General features: G+C 56.7%; 3 protein-coding genes and 1 long non-coding RNA gene across 5 annotated transcripts in view; 1 reads left to right on the top strand and 3 right to left on the bottom strand.

The window, feature by feature from the left end:
• Nucleotides 1-241: 241 nt before the first annotated feature.
• C25H11orf52 (chromosome 25 C11orf52 homolog) lies at nucleotides 242-6,258 on the bottom strand. Its single transcript, XM_032133713.1, has 4 exons — nucleotides 5,959-6,258; nucleotides 3,071-3,111; nucleotides 2,427-2,473; nucleotides 242-2,138 (listed from the first exon to the last, which is right to left on the bottom strand). Exons 1-4 carry the CDS (start codon nucleotides 5,988-5,990, stop codon nucleotides 1,902-1,904), a joined length of 357 nt encoding a protein of 118 aa, XP_031989604.1. The 5' UTR covers nucleotides 5,991-6,258; the 3' UTR covers nucleotides 242-1,901.
• A 3,278-nt stretch (nucleotides 6,259-9,536) lies between these two features.
• Nucleotides 9,537-11,501, bottom strand: HSPB2 (heat shock protein family B (small) member 2). The gene is made up of 2 exons (XM_032134007.1): nucleotides 11,306-11,501; nucleotides 9,537-10,443 (listed from the first exon to the last, which is right to left on the bottom strand). Exons 1-2 carry the CDS (start codon nucleotides 11,397-11,399, stop codon nucleotides 9,992-9,994), a joined length of 546 nt encoding a protein of 181 aa, XP_031989898.1. The 5' UTR covers nucleotides 11,400-11,501; the 3' UTR covers nucleotides 9,537-9,991.
• Nucleotides 11,502-13,115: 1,614 nt separating this feature from the next.
• Nucleotides 13,116-15,832, top strand: CRYAB (crystallin alpha B). Its single transcript, XM_032134009.1, has 3 exons — nucleotides 13,116-13,522; nucleotides 14,392-14,514; nucleotides 15,492-15,832. The coding sequence occupies exons 1-3, from the start codon at nucleotides 13,325-13,327 to the stop codon at nucleotides 15,693-15,695; spliced, it is 525 nt and encodes a 174-aa protein (XP_031989900.1). The 5' UTR covers nucleotides 13,116-13,324; the 3' UTR covers nucleotides 15,696-15,832.
• LOC116455759 overlaps nucleotides 15,827-17,159 on the bottom strand; it is an 8,185-nt gene continuing 6,852 nt past the window's right edge. For both annotated transcript variants that reach the window (XR_004244466.1, XR_004244467.1), the window contains exon 3: nucleotides 15,827-17,052. This is a non-coding gene — a long non-coding RNA (uncharacterized LOC116455759). The remainder of the gene's footprint in view (nucleotides 17,053-17,159) is intronic.

The following is a 17,159-nucleotide window of genomic DNA, read 5'->3' as shown; positions in this document are numbered from 1 at the left end:
GACCGGGACCCGCACCCCCGGCCCTACCTGCTCCCGGTGCGCGTCTCCGGTTGCCACGGGAACGGGGGCGGGATGGGGCGGGACAGCGCTGGCTCCTCCCCGGGATCGGGATCGGGATCGGGATGGGGATCGGAGCCAGTCTGGGGAAGCCTTTGCCCAGCCCCGCATCGCCGCCCCGGGAGCGGGACCCTGTGTGACCCCCCAGCCCCGCAAAGCCTCGCCCGAAGTGCGGACTTATCACTTAAAACTAAATATTGCATCTTTAATGATACAGAAACGCTCGTTTGGCACACGTGACAACCGCGGGGAGCACAGGAGATTTTAATATTCAGTGCAAAACCGAGTCCTTAGGAAAATCCCTCTTGCAGAACACATGGCTTCCACAATTCCCCATGGAAAGCCTGGAAAACAGGCAAAAACCACCGGAATGGGAGCACGGAGTTGGCTCTAGGATGAGCTGCGCTTCCAGGAGCAGCCGCGTGGGTGATGTGGCAGCCGGAGCTCCTCAGGGAATGGGAAATAAAAACCATTCCAGGGGCTGGGGCACTCATTAAAACACATAGAAAAACTGGAAGATTGGTCCTCAAACACTTCCACCGTGGCAAACACAGCCCAGAGCAGTTTTCTTTTCCCCACGAGCAGGAACTCCTTCGTGCTTTTCACATCCCCCTGAGTTATAACGTGCAAGGTTCTCTGTGTTTATAAAAGGAACCATTTCTAAACGCTGCCAATAACCGGGGCTGCCCCACAATCTGCTCTGACGGAGGAACAGAATGTGCCAGGCCTTGGTTTAGTGCCTGAAGATGGTGCTTGGGGAGCCCTGGTCCCCTGCCAGCGCTGCCCAGTGACAGGAGCCATTTGGACCATTGCTACACTGAATTATTGACACTATCTGAAATCCAGAAACAGGTTCTCAGAGGCGGATCTGATAACCCCATGTGGTGTGTGGCTCTGATAACTCCTGTGGTGTGTGCTCTGTGTGGCTCTGATAACTCCTGTGGTGTGTGCTCTGTGTGGATCTGATAACCCCACATGGTGCGTGCTCTGTGTCACTGGGGTTTGTAACCAGGACTGACAGCACAAAATGAGCAAGAAGTGGAGGCAAAGTCCAAAGTCCTGTCCAAAGCTGCCCAGGATTCATTCCCAGTATCCCAGGCATGCAGACAGATGAGAACTGCCCTAAACATAAGCAGTGATTTGCAGCTGAATTGCCAATTTTCCCTTGTTTCAACTCCAGTCAGAGCCAGGAGCTTGCTCCTCACTTGTTTGCATGGAGGGGTGAGGATGCACCTCTGAACAGCCCATCAGTGACAGGAATTGTTCTGTCTGCCTCATAATTCTTCATTTCTGGCTGCCAGGTGCTGTGCACGGCTGCAGAACACTGATTTGGGGCAAGGGGATGCATACAGGGCCTGGCTGCACCTGCAGGGGCAGCTGTTGGAAGGAGACAGCGCAGCACATCCTGCTAAAGGTCTCCCCTCCTCACAGCACCGCCCACACATCACTCTGCACCCTCAGAACTTGAACACTGACACGAAACCCCGTGCCAAAACCTCGAGTCCTGGATTCCGTGTGCCACGTTCCCAAACCCGGCACTCGGCTGGAGCCGTGCCACAGCAGGGGCTTTTCTCCCTGCAGCCCTGAGCCTTCGCCAGCCCAGCAGCAGCTCTGCCACCTCGCAGTGCAGGCAGGAGCTGGGCTGCCAGCTCCAGGGGCAGCTCTCCCGAGGGGAGGAGGTGTTTTTTTGCCAGCAGGATCAGGTGGGAAACTCCTCAGTGAGAGTGGCTGTGGTGGGAGACACAGCCTCTCGCAACTCTCAGGCGCGTCCATGAGGTTTTCTTGGATCTACAGCTGTGAACTCCTTTTCCTGCTGAAGGAGGAGGAGGAGCCCATCGAGTCCTTTACACCAAGGTCCCATTTTTGCCGTCATATTTCAGCCTGGCCCTGGGGAAGTTGAGGGTGGCGTATTCCGTGGCGTTCTGCAACTGCAGGTTCTTCACCTCGGCCGCGGAGCGCTCCCGCACCTTGGAGAACACCTGGATGTCGGCGTAGTGGATGCTGTCATCCTGCTGCACCCCCTTGGGCTTGCTCACCATGGCGTAGACGGGGACATCTGGGACATCTTCATACGTGGGGACCTTTGTGGGGAGAAAGCTCTGGGAACTCAGCTCCCTGGGCTGCTCTGTCAGACCCCACGCTTCCCCCAGCACCAACCCCCTCTGACACTTCAGGCCTCTCCCACTGCACTTCAGGAGGCAAAAAAATGTGGAAAAAGCCATGGACACTGTGCCCACTTTAGAGGCTACACAGGAGGAGAGGATTCCTGGCTCTGAATCCTGCCCCGTGTCCTCCCAGCCCACCTAGCTTAGGGCAGCTCTGTCTTCTCAACACACACGTAGGAAAAACCCCTCTGGAAAGTTGTTTACCTTCCTGCCAGGCTGCTGCTGTTGAGTCTCATGCCTCACATTAGCTCCTGCAAAAGAAACACCAGGAGATCGGCTTCCAACAGTTCATTGCTCCACCTTGGGATGCAGCAATGCTGCGTTGGCCCATGGGCTCTCCCCACTGGGCACAAATCAGATTTCCAGCTCATCTGACTCCCTCAGCCCTAATGCTGCCCTGATGCCTCCAAGAAGAAAGCCTGGGCTTGTTTCTTTGGGAAAAATAAGGTTTCCCAGGATGCCAGCATGCTGTGGACCGCAGAGTTCTTGGCAGAACCCACAGAGACAGCACAGAGAGCTTCTTGTTAGGCCCTCGGAGGAGTCAGATCCAGTTTTAACTTTGTTATTTCCTCTGCTGCCTGGCAAACATGTTTTGCTCAGCGTGGTCCAAAGGCCACAGGACACAGTTCAAGGAATGACTTTATTCTGGGAGCGTTGTCAGACTGATGTTTGCAGCTCCTACAGTTGGATGCAGCTCCTGCTCTGCTGGAGAGCACCTGGGTGTGTTTGAGGTAGGACTTTGTTGTTTTAAATACCCCTCAGCCTCAAGGATCCCCTCCAGAGGCACTGATGTCACCCACCCAGGGACTCTGTCACTCCACCTCCAAAGCACTCTCACAGATCCTTACCTTGCTTTTCTTTCTTCCTTTTGAAAGGCGAAGGACACTTCCTGAAATCAGAGAGACACATCAGCCCTGACAATTCCCATCTCTGTTCCCCCAAAACTCCAACCCAAACCACACCTGGGTACCACGGAATGAGACAGGCCCAGGAGAGGCTCAGCAAAGAGCCACACCAGAGCCCGAGGGACTCCTGCAGGGCAAACGTCCAAAGGGAACGTGTGGGGATGTGTTTCCTCCTCCTGTGACACACCCACCACACCCCACAGCCCCCCCAGCTCTCCCTGCCTGCCCTCCCATCCCAGAAGCATCCCAAGGGATGAGAACACCTCTCACTGGAGCTTTGCAGCTCCATTTCCACAGCTCAGGCCTGAGGTGCAGGGTGCAGGGAACGGTCCCAGCTGGCACAAACCCCTTCTTTTGGGGTCAGCTGCTCTGCCATCCCCACTGCCTGTGCTTCGGCCCCCTTGCCCAGGGAGCAGCTGTCTGTCTGACTGAAGGTTTCAGACAGTTTTCCTGTTCTCACTTTTCCACTTAGAACAGAACCAAACCAAACAAGCTTTGCCCTCACTATGAGCCAAGCCAAACCCTCATCTCAGCTGTACCTGTGCGACCAGAGAGCGCCAGGCCAAGCACAGAGCTGTGCCAAGAGAGGACAGGAGCCAAATGCGTCCCAGCTGTAACAACAGAGCTTGGAGCTGAGCTCCTGCAGGCTGGCACTGGGAGGGAGGAGCTGTGTCCCATTCTGGGACAGATGCACAAAGGAAATGTCACGCTCAGGGGGTCAGGCAGCAGGTGCCAGCCCTTGTGTGGCCCCTCCTGCACAGACACGGACGAGAGGGTGCAGCTGAGAGGCTCCCAGGGGGCTGTGTCTCTGCTCAGCAGCTGAAAGTGGGCAGGCAGTGCTTCGGTCGGGGCTCCAGGCTCCCCATTTGGGCTCCAGGGAATGCTGTGTGTCCCGCAGGGTGTGCCTTTGCCAGCCAGCCCTGCCACAGCCGGGGACAGAGCAGTGCCCCAGGCAGGGCTGTGCCCGTGCCAGCTCTCCCAGGCAGCTCCAGCAGGCAGGGGACAGCACAGGGTGTGCAGCAATGCCCTGGCACTCCAATGGGAAAACAAAAATCCCCATGAACGCAGGCAGAGAGCTCCGGAATGGCCAGTAATGATTAACCAGGCCTGGGCAGCTTGGGGCAAGGCAGGGTGGCCACAGCTCCAGCGCTGCCACAGGGGCACCTCCGGCCCTTCACAGGCAAAATCTGGGGGTTCTCCCCAGGAATTCAGGGTTTAATTCACAGCAGCCCCACTCTGTCTTTGTGGGGCTCTCCCTTGGCTCTCCCAGCCTCCTCCTCCCCTGGCTGCAGCGTCTCCTCCTCGCCAAGCCTTGTGTACCAGAGCACTTCCCTTCCACCCAGCACTCAGACGTGGAGGATTTCACCAAACCAGCACCTTTTGGGGCAGAACCAGCAGGGTCCCTCCCCTCCGTGCTGGCAGCCAGGCAGCTGGGCTGGCATTCCAGGCTGCTCCCCGGCTGCCTCCCTTTGTGCAGGGAACACTGCAGGCAGTGTGTGGGCTGCAGCTATTCCGGTCAGCAGGATAATCACAGCCAGGCATCTCCCCAGGAATGGGGACACGTGTGGCACGGAAATGGGAGCAGGGAAACCTCTCCCCTCCTCTCCAAAGCGGGTGCGACGTGTTGTAACTCCCAGCCTGACAGAACTCTCCATGGCAGCACCCGTGGCCCTGCTCCTGCACTGCTGCCTTCCCTCTCCCTGTGCCAAGGCCATCCTGATTCCGGCCCCACACAATCCTGGGGCCTGGATTGGGGCAGCTTTCCCTGCCTGTGCACATTTTGGTGCCACTTTAATGGTGAGAGCCTGGGGCCTGCCTCGCACAGGGCAGAGGCGCCCAGACCCGAGGGCACAATTCCTTCATCAATAACTTCCCTCTGGGAATAAATTTGCTATGACAGCTGTTCTTTAAAGAGCTCAGACGGTGCCCCTTGTCTGCTGATGCCCTGGGTGCCTCATTTACCCCCTGCCACAGGGCAGAGGAAATAAAAAATGGGAGTTTTGGTGGGCAACCAGCTTTCCACCTCCCACCTTCAACTCCTATTCCTAAATCCCAAACTCCTCAGGGCTCAGGGCTTGGAAGAACCTCGGTGTCCTCAACTCCCGAGCCTTCCTCCACTAGGTGATGCTGTGCCTCTTGGAATTATTCAAAGTCCTGGACGAATTTCTCATACTTTCAACAAACACAGCGACTGAGAGAGAACGTCCTCGGAGCTTCAGCTGATATTCATGCCTCTTCCCCTCGCAGCACGCCCAGAGCTGAAAATATTCCCACTTGGCACCGAGCGATGCCCTTTCTCTGCGAGCAGGAGGTCCAGGGCCCAGCAGGAGCCAGGAGAGATTAAAGCGTCACCCTCCTTCCCAGGGAGAAAGAGCCACAGCATCTCAACAACGTGGCCAGGGCTTCCCGGGCATAAATAAATCCCAGACAGACGCAGGCAGGGAGAGGGGCTGGAACGGCTGAGGGCAGGATGGGGTGGCTGAACCCCAGCCCTGCCCCAGGGACCCCTCAAAGGGACACCTTCTGGTGTCTACCTGGCCGGGGAGCACCGGCATGAGGACAGGGATTTTCTCCAGATCCTTCCCAGCTGCTGGGTGGCCGCAGGACCCCAAGCTGCCACTCCCGTCTGGGCTGAGATGTGACAAAAAACCCCCCTTGTGCCGCTCCTGTCCTGTCCCGGTCACCTGCACGGCCCTGCGCCGCGCTCACCGCTCCCTCCTGCAGGGCTGGCAGCCGCCGGAGCCCCGGCAGAGCCGGCACAAGGGCAAAGCTTCCAAATTCCTCCCGAGAGCCGCGCCCGGCCCCCGCTGTCCCGCACCCGCCCAACTCACCACGGGCGGCCGCAGCTGCACAGGTTGCCCATGTCCTCCTTCCCCCATGGAGCCGGAGCGTTTTCTGGGCAGGCAGAGCTTGTATTTCCTGGTTCCTGCTCGGCTGCTCCAAGGGAGTGTCAGGCAGTGTCGGGTTTCTGCGCTGGCCCCGTGTGCCATCTACCGGGGATGTCCCGGGGCCGCCGCGCCTCCTGCTCCGGGGGGGACAGGCCAAGGTCCCGCCGTGCCCCCGGGCGTCACCCCGCGGCTAAAACTCTGTTTTGTCACTCGAAACAGCGGCCGTCCCCCCGCTGTCCCTCTGTCCCCCCGGCGCCGTCCCGCTGGTGCCAGCGGTGATGCAAAACGGGACGGAGGAGGGACTTGAAGCGAGGGGAGAACCCCCAGGGTGGGAGCTCGCAGCGCTGTCCCTGCCGCCCATCCTCGCACCTCGAGCGGGGTGCCAGGAAAACGTGTGGCACGTGTGGCATCACCTGGGAATGAGCGGATTTCTTGGAGCTCTCCTCTCAGCTCAGCTCTGCTGCTGCTGCTGCTGCTGCTGCCCCACACCCTCAGGGACAGTGGAAACCCACTTTTTTAAAGCTACCTGGATAAAAGTGTTCAGTTCTGTGCCTTTGAGAGTGGCAGAGTCGCAGGAGGGCCCTCACATCCTTAAGGAGCTGCAGGACAGCTCTCAGGCTCAGCCTCAGCGGTCAGACAGGAACAGGGACGTGCATTTCACCTCTCTGCCCCTGGTGAGAGCCCTTCAGACTGAGTGACCAGAGCCCTGGAGCTAATGATTAGGTAATTCCTGGGGCCTAATCCCAGGCAGGTCTAAGAGAACAGATACTCCTGAAAGATATCATTTTAATGTCATTCTTGAGCAGAAACTCTGCCCCACGGCGTTGCCTCGGCAGTCAGCCCCAGATCTGTGCAGGTCTGACCCCTCGAGGGGTGTCCTCACAAGGGGGTGAGTTTTAATTCACCTTTCTGTGACAGGAGCTGGCCCTGGTCCCCCACTCCAGGTGTGCCCAAGCTCTCAGCCAGGTTCACAGCACCATTTATCACCTGCCCAAGGGCAGAGCAAAGCTTGGATCTGTCCAGGAGTGGCAGGGGGAGAAGGATTCTGCTTTGGAAGGGTCACAGCTGACTCCTGGGTGGGCTGCACCGTGACCTGCAGAGCCTGAGCCTTGCTCTGACACTGCCCCTCAGCTTGGGGCTGGAGAAGCGGCACAGAATTTAGGATTAGGTTTACGCAGGCAGCTGGGATTCAGTGCTGGTCCCATGTCCTCAGGGTCCTGCAAAGCCCAGGTGTTCCCAGGAGCCTGTCCCTGCTTGGGAAGCTGCAGACTGTGTCTCTGGGCTTGCCACAGACGCTGTTGTTTTAACGAACCAGTGCCTGTTTTGATTTCTGGGATAACTTGGGCTTTGTTGCTTTGTGGGGAAGGAGAAAAAAGAAAAGGCTGAGAGCCTGTTCCCATCAGCCTCTTTCACAAATACTGGAGCTGCTGCTTCGAGCTCCACCAGAGAAACAGAAAAGCATCAAAAACATTGGCAGGGCCGGGGAGCGCTTGGCTGCCACTCCGCATTCCCTCCCCAGGCTGTGTCTGCGGGATGAGAGCAGGCACGGCTCCCGGCGATCCTGCCCTGCACAGCCTGCCAGGCTGCGGGGACAGCAGCGGGGACAGCAGAGGGACAGCCCTGCCCGCCCCCGGGCACTGCCAGCCGACAGAGCTGTGACACCGGCACAGCACCAGTGCCCAGCAGGGGAGAATGAGCTCAGGGGAGAGCAAAAACAGGGCCAGGGAGAGCTGGGGAGGGCACAGAATTGTGCAGTCACTGCTGATGCTGGGCATCTCTGTGGCAAGAGTGTCAAGGTCCCTCAGGCACCGGGACAGGTGTGGCACAGACACACACCGAGCTGCCATCAAAAATGAAGAGAGAGAGAGCTCTGAACTGTTTTGGGCACTCCTTTTGTCTCAGAACCCTCTCTCAGTGCAGCCCCAGCCCTGGCCATGTGCTGTTTGCAGCCCCCAGTGCTTCAGCGAGCTGCTGAGTGGGGACAGATGGCATCTGATGTCCCAGCCCGTGCCATGTGTGCCGTGTGTGTGCTCTCCTTGCCCAGCTCCAGGCTCACGTGTTGCAATCCCCCATCCCCAACCCAGAGAAGGAGTTTATCCCAATCACAGGAAACCTGCAGGGAGCAAGGGGACCATCAGCGTTTCTTGCCGGAGCAGGGACAAAGAGAAGCCTTTTACAGCTGCTGCCACGAAGTGTGAGTGAGCCTGAGGAAGCCTTTTATGAGGGGGGACTGAGGAAATGATGGCTGTGCCTGAGCCCACACACAGCCACGGGGCTCTGCCCTCACCACAGGGCTCAGGAACCCAAGCCTCCTGAGATCTGGGGTCTGGGCAGGTGTTGGGTGGACGGGATGCAGGTGACTGAAAGTCGCTGGCCCAGAATTATGTCTGGAATTGTTATTAATGACTTAGAGAGCGCCTGTTATAAAGCTGATTTTTATTTTGACAGTTAAACCTGGTTCTACCGCAGGAGTCAGGGCGGGAGTTCAGACTCTGAGGGTACCTGCTCTGCACTGGGGTGGAGAGGCTCAGCCACCCTCCGTCCGCCTCCTGAGCCTGGCAGGCAGGGCTGCTCCTCATCTGACTGATCCTCAGTGCAGGCAGCGCCCTGGGAAGCAGAAAATAGCTGGAAATAGCTGGGCAGTGCTGTGCTCTGGTCTGGATCCCACTTTGCCCGGCAGGGGACAAAACCCAGCCTCATATCCGTGTTCCAGATCCCAAAGGGATGTGCTGGACAGGCTCCTGCGCGGGGCATTCCTGGCCCCAGGTGTTCCTGGAGGCAGAGTGGGGTGGAGGCAGAGCCACAGGAGAGGGGGAAGTCACATCCCTGAGGATTTTGGAACAGCCTCTCCCCTCTGTGGGAGAGCTGCACACCAAACACCCCCAAATTTAGCCTCTGACACAGCATTTTGTGTGCCTGGCTTGGCCCTGGTGACACAAGGGTGGCAACTGTCACCTGCTGAGCCCTGGGGCCATCGGGGCAGCAGCTGCCGGTGCCGGCAGCACACACGATCCCTGTCCCCATCATGAGACCACGGGGACATTGCTCACGTAGCATCACAGTGTCTGCAAAAGGGGCCAAATTCAGCCCCTCCCTGACTTCACAGAGAGGGCTGGGGCACCAGCAAGGCAATTGGAGTCTGAGCAGAGCCTTTCCCCTCAGTATTTTGGGGTTCAGTCCCCTCACAAAGATCTGTGTGTGTGGGATGTCCTGTAACTGAAGGGCTGAGCAGGTACAGGCTGTGGCTTGGCACTCATTTATTTGGGCTCATTCCAGCTGCAGGTTTGGAGATGCTCAGGGACCCTCCAAGGGCTCATCACTCCACCCCTTTTTTGTCCTTGAGGCCACTTGCCTGTGGGCTCCCTAAAAACAGCAGCTGGGCTGGGGGGTGGGGCACAGAGGTGGCCACAGTCCCTCCATGACCCCACTGGTGCCACAGGTGAGCTCAGCATGGACTCCCAGCTGGGCACTGTCCTTCCTTCCTGCTGCACAGGAGCAACACAAATCCAAGGCAAACAAGAGAAGAGCAGAGGCAGATTTATTCCTCTCTCCTCCTGATTGCTGCAGGCACTTTTACAGACCAACACCCACCTTCCACCGCCACGAAACTCAGCCACCAGCTCAGAAACCAGGCACTGGGATCCCCTTTTCCCTCTCCCCAGTGCCCTTCTAGGCTAGAGCACAGTCCTCTGAGACACAGCCTCACATTCTGGGGTAGGAGTGACCCTGGGGTGAGAGCAGAACGCCCTGCATGGTGACCCAACCCAGGAGAAAATTTGCATTGCAGTCACTCACACTCACACTTCAGTCCCACTCTTCTTTCCAGTTCCAAGTCCTTTTTTTTTCCAGCCATCAGCCTTGAGAAGCACAAGTGTGGCTGCCTCAGGGCCCTGCTAAACACTGATGGTGAGAAGTAGGGGTCTGGCATTGCGGATTCCCCATCCCTGTCCCCCCCACCTTCCCACATCTGGGGCCTTTAGGATTTTTCCTTCTCTTTTGCTTCCTCAGACTGTTGTTCTTCCCCCACTGGCTGCTCCTGCTGGGTTATCTTCACCTCGTTGACTCTGGCCTTCAGCTCCTTGCCTGTCCGGGGAGCCACAATGCTCAGGATGCCGTCGTGGGACAAGGTGGCCCTCACCAGCAAGGGGTCCACGTCCAGGGGCAGGATGTAGGTCCTGGTGAACTCCCTGGAGATGAAGCCGTGGCGGTCAGCCTTCTGCGGGTGCTGCCCCACCACCTCCAGCAGGTTGTCCACGGTGCGGACGCTGAGCTCGTCGGGCAGGAACTGGCAGACGTCCAGGAACACCTGGAACTTGTGCTCGTTCAGGCAGATCTCCGAGGTGCCCCTCTCCAGCTGCTTGTTGATCCGGGGCCGGATGTAGTAGCCGTGGTACAGGGCAGGGGCTAAAATCTCGGATGGGGACACACCTGGAAAGGAGACTCAGTGAGGAGTTTCCAGGGAATGGGGTTGGAGCAGCAGACAGGGGAGGGTGACAGGAGGAGTTTGGGACCTGGAAAACACCTTGGCTTCGCCACATCACCACACCAGGGGTGGAGTCTGCTGCAGTTCCCACCTTTGTGCCCCTAAAACACACCCAGAGCCGCATCCCTGCCAGCCACTGCCTGCCACCAGGCTGCCCAGGGCTGCCAGCAAGCCCAGGGCTGGCATCCAGCTTCACATGTTGGGTGCACAGGGAGGGCCTGCCGGGTGTGCTGGGAGCTGTGCAGTGCAGAGCCCGCAGCAGGGATGGGCATGGAAATTGCTGATGGTGAAGAAACCGCCCTGAGGAACTAAAGGCCTTTTGTGTGCCATTGTCCAGGGGGCTTTCCTTGGAGCTTTTTGCCTTTTCACGCTGTTGTGCTGGTGCTGAATGGTTCTGCTGCTGCCCACATTCCTTCCCCTCCGCCAGCCACTGCCCAGCTTTGTGCTGAACGCCCCAGCTCAGCTTTTCTCCACATCCCCCCGGCTGGAAAAGCTTCCCCCCCCCTCCCCTGAGCGTTTTTTGCTCCATGTTTTCACAGCATGTGCATGAATGCCAGAGCATGGGTGGCACAAGGGAGGGACGGGATGGGCAGCAGTGGGCATGGATGGAGAAGTGGACATGAAGAGACAGACCCTGGATATTCCCTGGCTTTTCCCCCTGATTTGATCTGTGTTCCTCCACTCAAAATTCCTCGGCCCCAGCTACCTGCTCTGGAGCTCGAGCTCCCCAGAGGGAACTCCACCAGCCCACCTGCAGCAGAGGGGAGAAAGGTGCAGGGCAGGGGGGGATCCCAGCTCCTTCCTTACCTTCCCCAAAGTTCTGGTCGTAGATCTTGCTGGGGTTGGCGAACTCGTACTCGCAGCTCATGGGGTAGGCGTGGGGCACGGTGCGGGTGGCCATGGCGGGGACGGGCACCTTCCTCCCAGCCCTCGCTGCCTCTCAGACTGAAGGCTGCAGGCTGCGAGGCTTCAGCTGGGTGAATTCCAAAGGGAGGAGTGTGTGATAATAAAGATGGACCAAAATAGCCCCGCACAGGCCCCAGGGTGCCGGGCCAGGGCAGCCAGGGAAGCTTCTCGCTGCATTCCAGCAGGGAGGGCAGGCTCTGCCTGCGCCCAGGGACACCTCGGGGACACCCTGCACATCCCCCCAGCCTCTGAGGGTCCCTTCTGGAGCAGGGGCTGCAGGAAGTGCTTGGGCAGCCGAGCACAGCCGGGACTTGGGAGCTGAGGGAGGCAGGACAGGCCCCAGGCTCTGCTGCTCCAAAGCAAGGGCCAGCGAGAGGCTCATGGTAGCAGGCTCAGGGAGCCCCTGACACTGGTATTGGTGGCCTTAAGCCCCCGTGGGTGGCTGGTGATGTTCAGGTCATGTAATTCCCACCATGAGCTTGGGGCTCAAGCCCCTCCTGTTCCCTACGTGAGGAGCCTGATTTTCCCAAAAAACTGAGCTCAAGTCTTTTGTTGCTATGAGTGGTGAAGGGCTGCAGGGAGTTAGACAGGACCCAGATCCCACTGCTGTCACCTCCCCATCCTGAGCCGTGCTGGCTGCCCAGGCTCTGCCCTTGGCCAGGGCTTTGGCACAGTGTCACGGAGAAATGTTGCTGCCAGACATCACCAGTTAGCCCAGGCTCTGAATGTGGCCTAAATCCAGTTTTACTGAGCAGGGCTGGTGGGCTGCTGGTGCTGCAGCAGGGGAGGAGTGCCCAGCTGAGCTCTGCATGCCCTGAAACCAGAGCTTTCCTTGAGCCCAGCAGTGCGAGGGAGCAGGTGCAGTGCTGTTGATGTAATGGGGACTTGGAGAGGGTATTTATGGTCTGGGCTGCTGCACAGAGCAAATCCTGCTCCCTATTCTCCCAGGCAAGCCGAGAGGAAGAGGCTCAGAGCCTTTTGCAAAGGGCTGGCAGAGCTGGCAGTGCCTCTGAGCCAGAAACTGTGTTTAACTTGCGAGCTCTCACAGGCAGAGAAGCTCTTGCCCTTCAACAGTTGCTAGGCTGAGCCCATTCCTGTGATTTGGGTTCATGGGCGAGGCAGGAATTAAAATAAATGTGTGAATTATTAGGAGAAGAGCTGCAGGAAGGCAGGTTAGTGCAGGGGCAGAGGCAGACAGAGGTGCTCTGCTCTGTGGAGGCCGTGAGCATGCCCCGGTTCTCTCTGGGGTCACAGCGTGGGGGTCTTCTCTCCAGAAAAATGGGTTCTGCAGTGGGCAAAAGATGAGGAGTGTTGGTGGAGAAATCCATGCTCTATTTACACACACCATGAGGGCAGCAGGACTCGCTGGGCTCCAGAGCTGCAGTGCCAGGGGCATCCCAGCAAAGCCCTCCTGGCACCTTCCCTGCCCCTGCCTCTGGGCTCCCTGTGCTGCCGGGAGAGGCACAGCCCCGGTGGGCGATGCGGGAGCCGAGGTCTCGGTGCTGGGAACAACGGCCCCTTGTCCTGGTCCCCTGAGCCAAAGATAGGAGCTGCATTGATCCCGCTGGCATCCAGAGCAGCTGGGAACATCCGCCAAGCCCTCCCGGCCTGTGCGGATAAACAGCACGTGGGCAGCGGGGCGGGCGCCTGGGCACTCCGGCTTCTTGCTGCCCCATTGGGTTCCTTTTCTTCCTCTCCCCTGCCCCCTCCTCCTCAGCAGCGCGCTCAAATCCCTCAGACAGCTACTGGGCACCGCCGAAGGGCCCAGCCCAGGAGCGGGACAATAAAATCCCTGACACCACTGTTCAAGAGGCCTCGGGGGGGTGGAAGGCCAGGCCAGCTGCACGGGTATAAAGCTGTCCCCGCTCCCGGCACGGCACTGCAGCACAGTTGTTTGCCAGGCTCCTCCAGCGCTCTCCAATGGATATCACCATCCACAACCCCCTGATCCGCAGGCCCTTCTTCTCTTGGTTGGCACCGAGTCGTATCTTTGACCAGATTTTCGGGGAGCACCTGCCGGAGTCAGAGCTGCTCCCTGTTTCCCCCAGCTTCAGCCCCTTCCTGATGAGATCCCCCATCCTTCGGATGCCCAGTTGGCTAGAGACAGGACTCTCCGAGGTAATCTTTGCTTCTTTGTGACTGCTGGGGGCACAGCCTGGTGGCTCTGGAGGCCCAGGAGAGCTGAGAGCTTGGAAGATGCTCGTAGGTGGTTATTTAGGAAAAAGGCTGGGGAAAAGGGTGCTGTGTTTGTGCCTCTGCATTGTTTGGGATGGAGCAAGTCTTGCCATAGTGCTGGGAACAGAGGCAAACTGAGTTCAGGGTGCATGCAGGTGACCCTGGGAGCTGCCAGAGGAAAGGAGGAAGATTAATTTCCCTCATTTCCCTAATTTATCTCATTTCCCTCATTTCCCAGTCTGCTGTGCCAAACGTTCAATCCCACTCCCACCTGAGAAGTGAAGAGCACAGGGGCCGTGGGATCCTCATGTCAGGCAGTGCAGGAGCCCACGGCTGCTGAGGGAAAAGGGGCCTATTTTAAACAATCACTGCCCCGAAAAACAGCATTTTAATAAGATCCAGGACCAAGAGGATCATGGAGCAGGCGCCTCCTTGCTCCTGCCTGTCCTGCAAGTCAACTGTCTTATTTACAAGGAGCCTGTGGAGCTATTGCAAGCAGAAGGAGTGGAAGTATTATTTTTTTATCCTTGCATAATGTTCTCCTTGATTTAGTGACCTGGGTCTGGCTGCCCAGTGAAGCAGCCACAATAAAGAGTCAGTTTTAAATAAAGAGTCAGTTTTAACTAATTCAGGTTGAGAATCTTAGGTCCTTGATGGGCATTAATGCAAGGCCAGCAAGGGACAGAGGCACTCAGGTCAGATCCCAAAATAAAGGTCAGTGTGTGTGTAGAGACCAGCTCGAGTCTTGACCTGCTGCATTCCTTTTTAACCCTCACCTGCTCTTTTCTGAAGTCACCTCCTGGTTTTTGCAGATGCGACTGGATAAGGACAAATTTTATGTGAACCTGGATGTGAAGCATTTCTCCCCCGAGGAGCTGAAGGTGAAGGTGCTCGGTGACATGATCGAGATCCACGGGAAGCACGAGGAGCGCCAGGTACCTCTGCTTTAACTTTGTCACTGGGAACTCCCTCACCTCTGGTGACTGCAAAACAATCCTGTGCTCATCTCAAATATGTGTAATTTTTTTTTATCAAGATGCTCCGTGCAACCCACCCCCAGCTGATCCCAGACAGGGCAGCAAGAGGGTGGAGGTTTATTGCTGATGTTGCATGAACTGTGAGCTGAACTGGAAAATCATCTGTGAAATGGGCATTTTTGGGCTTCCTTTCTCTCTGGGAAGGGGCCAGGAATGCAGGGAGGCGTCCAATGAGCTAAAAATGAACTGTAATACTTAAGCCACATAATGAATCAGTGCATTGCCCTGTGTGTAACCTTTCCTAGGCCCAGCTATCAGTTTCTAATCCTTTAAAAGTTGTGTTCTGCTGTCATCCATCCCTCTCCTTGCTGGCTCTGGAGACCTGTGTGGACACTGGGCAGGCAGAAATGCAAAGCCATGCCCAGAGCTGGATGTAACAGCATTTCCAGTCCCCATCCCCTGTCCCCAAAGTAGCTGTGTCCCTGGAACTGCCATTCCCAGGCGCTCCCAGGAGCACAGATGTGTCAGTCAGGAAACCCAGCGCTCCCCGTCGCTGGTGGGAGCCTGTAATCCTGGTGTAGCTTCTGGAACTCTTTTTGGCCAAGAACATAATCGAGCACTGAGATCAAGCACTGAGGGTCTCCAGGGCAGGTGTGGTTGGGAATGGCACCTCGGGAACGCCGGCACAAGGGTGGCACAAAGCCTCCTCCTGTAAATCCCCTGTGTGGACCTGCAGGCACCTGCAGCCCAGGCCGTGTCTCACTGTGGCTCTTTAAAGAGGGCAGCTCATCTTCAGAACCCTTTTAACTCCCTGGAAAGCTTTCCTTTGAGAGCCACAACTCCCCTTTAGCAGCCTTTAAGCAAAAGCCCCGTGGTTAAGGCGGAACCGGGCAAATATTTCTAATTAGAAGCCGCTTCTCCTCTCCTTTCTGCAGGACGAGCACGGCTTCATCGCCAGGGAGTTCAACAGGAAATACCGGATCCCAGACGACGTGGACCCGCTGACCATCACATCATCGCTCTCCCTGGACGGGGTGCTGACCGTGAGCGCTCCCCGCAAACAGAGCGACGTCCCCGAGCGCACCATCCCCATCACCCGCGAGGACAAACCGGCCATCGCCGGCGCCCAGAGGAAGTAGGGGCTGCTCTGCTGCCCTAAACCGCCCTGGGGAGCCATTCCAGAGCTCTTTCCTCCATCAGATGCCAGCTGTACTGAATGGCTGCTCGTATTATTTATGCTGAGTAAGTTTACTAACGAATAAACCATGGATAAGCAGTTTGGATTGATTTGTTTGAGGTTTGGGGTTGAGAAAGGTGGATAAAAGGTGCAGGGGAACATCATTCTTGGGTGGCAGGTGTGTCCAGGACAGCTTATCTGGGTGTTCAGCAGCACGTTGCACATCACACGCTGTGTTCTCTCTCACTTCAACGCTGCCAGAGGATTTCAGGGTGTTTCACAAGCAACAGGAAAGTTTCTCCTGTGGAGATTAAACTGGTAAAACAGCTCCATGACAATTGAAACCCATTTGAAGTGTGGGTATTTGATAACAGCTGGCTGGAATACAACTGTATCTTAAATCTCTAGAATGATTCATGGGATGGAGAAACATCCAGGGGCTGCAGCCAGTTCAGAGCAGCTGCAGGTGAAAACTGCAGGGCTGCAGTAAACACAGATCTACCCCAAGAGAAGGAAAACATCTTGCCCTGATGATGCAAATCACATCCCTTTGAAACTCTGGTGTTAGTGCCCTTCAAACAGTGAGCAGCATCTGATGTCTATAGCAGCAATCTGATTTATTGCACATTGCTGAGTGATACAAACCACTCCTAAAGTCCTTTTCAGGCATCTTCATCTGCTTAGCACCTCTCTTCAAAGGGGTAGAAAGGGAAGTCTGGATTACTGGAACTGAGTTTCAAAAATTCATCTTCAAAAAGGACAGAATGCCACAGATCTGTCACACAGATCACCAGACTCAGTCATGAGCTGACCTATTTTCTATGTTCCTTATCCCTGCTAAGACAAAAGTTCTGTTAGCAGGGATCACAGTACACCTCAGGTGAGCAGAGGAAATCCTTCTTCTGTGGCTGTAGGTGAGAAAAATAAAATGAGCACTCTGTGATGTGGGGTCACTGTCAAATACCCCAAATCCCCCCTCACTTCCAAGGTCTGGTGTTTCCTATTAGCTGGTTCTAATTAGCTCTCCCAGCTGAGGTGTTAATTGGGCTTGTCTGGCCAAGCACAGCCACCTCTGCACACCAGAACAAACCCCAGACACACACAGAGGTTACAGATTAAAAAGCAGGAAGAACATTTTCCACACGGCTTTCACGTGTGACAGGTCTTGGTGCTGGAAGGAAATCCCTGCACCACTGGTTCCTGAGGGTTTCTGTTGCTTTTCCTGCATCCCTCTTGTTCCTTCTGCACTTGGAGGCCTGGAGTGCAGCAGGACTGAGCAGCTGGGCTGCTCAAAGGACGTTCCAGCTCAGGGTGGTGGCCTGGAAATCAATGAGGTTTTTGTTCAAATCCTGAAAGAATCAACATTGAAAGCAAAAATAGTAAGAATTTATCCTGAAAGTGCAGCTCAGGGAAATCTTTTCTACAG

The sequence above is a fragment of the Corvus moneduloides genome, chromosome 25, assembly GCF_009650955.1.
Source record: "Corvus moneduloides isolate bCorMon1 chromosome 25, bCorMon1.pri, whole genome shotgun sequence".
Taxonomy (NCBI): domain Eukaryota; kingdom Metazoa; phylum Chordata; class Aves; order Passeriformes; family Corvidae; genus Corvus; species Corvus moneduloides.
This window is presented reverse-complemented; position numbering and strand designations above follow the sequence as displayed.

Bases quoted from the DNA above. Each gene is read 5' to 3' on its own strand.
- C25H11orf52 (XM_032133713.1), bottom strand. From the start codon at position 5,990: ATGGGCAACCTGTGCAGCTGCGGCCGCCCGTG. The intron at 3,112-5,958 runs GTGAGTTGGGCG...CTCTGATTTCAG, and splicing joins TGCAGCTGCGGCCGCCCGTG to GAAGTGTCCTTCGCCTTTCA. The intron at 2,139-2,426 runs GTAAACAACTTT...CTCCCCACAAAG, and splicing joins AGCAGCAGCCTGGCAGGAAG to GTCCCCACGTATGAAGATGT.
- HSPB2 (XM_032134007.1), bottom strand. From the start codon at position 11,399: ATGGCCACCCGCACCGTGCCCCACGCCTACCCCATGAGCTGCGAGTAC. The intron at 10,444-11,305 runs GTAAGGAAGGAG...TCTCCTTTCCAG, and splicing joins CGACCAGAACTTTGGGGAAG to GTGTGTCCCCATCCGAGATT.
- CRYAB (XM_032134009.1), top strand. From the start codon at position 13,325: ATGGATATCACCATCCACAACCCCCTGATCCGCAGGCCCTTCTTCTCT. The intron at 13,523-14,391 runs GTAATCTTTGCT...TGGTTTTTGCAG, and splicing joins TAGAGACAGGACTCTCCGAG to ATGCGACTGGATAAGGACAA. The intron at 14,515-15,491 runs GTACCTCTGCTT...TCCTTTCTGCAG, and splicing joins GGAAGCACGAGGAGCGCCAG to GACGAGCACGGCTTCATCGC.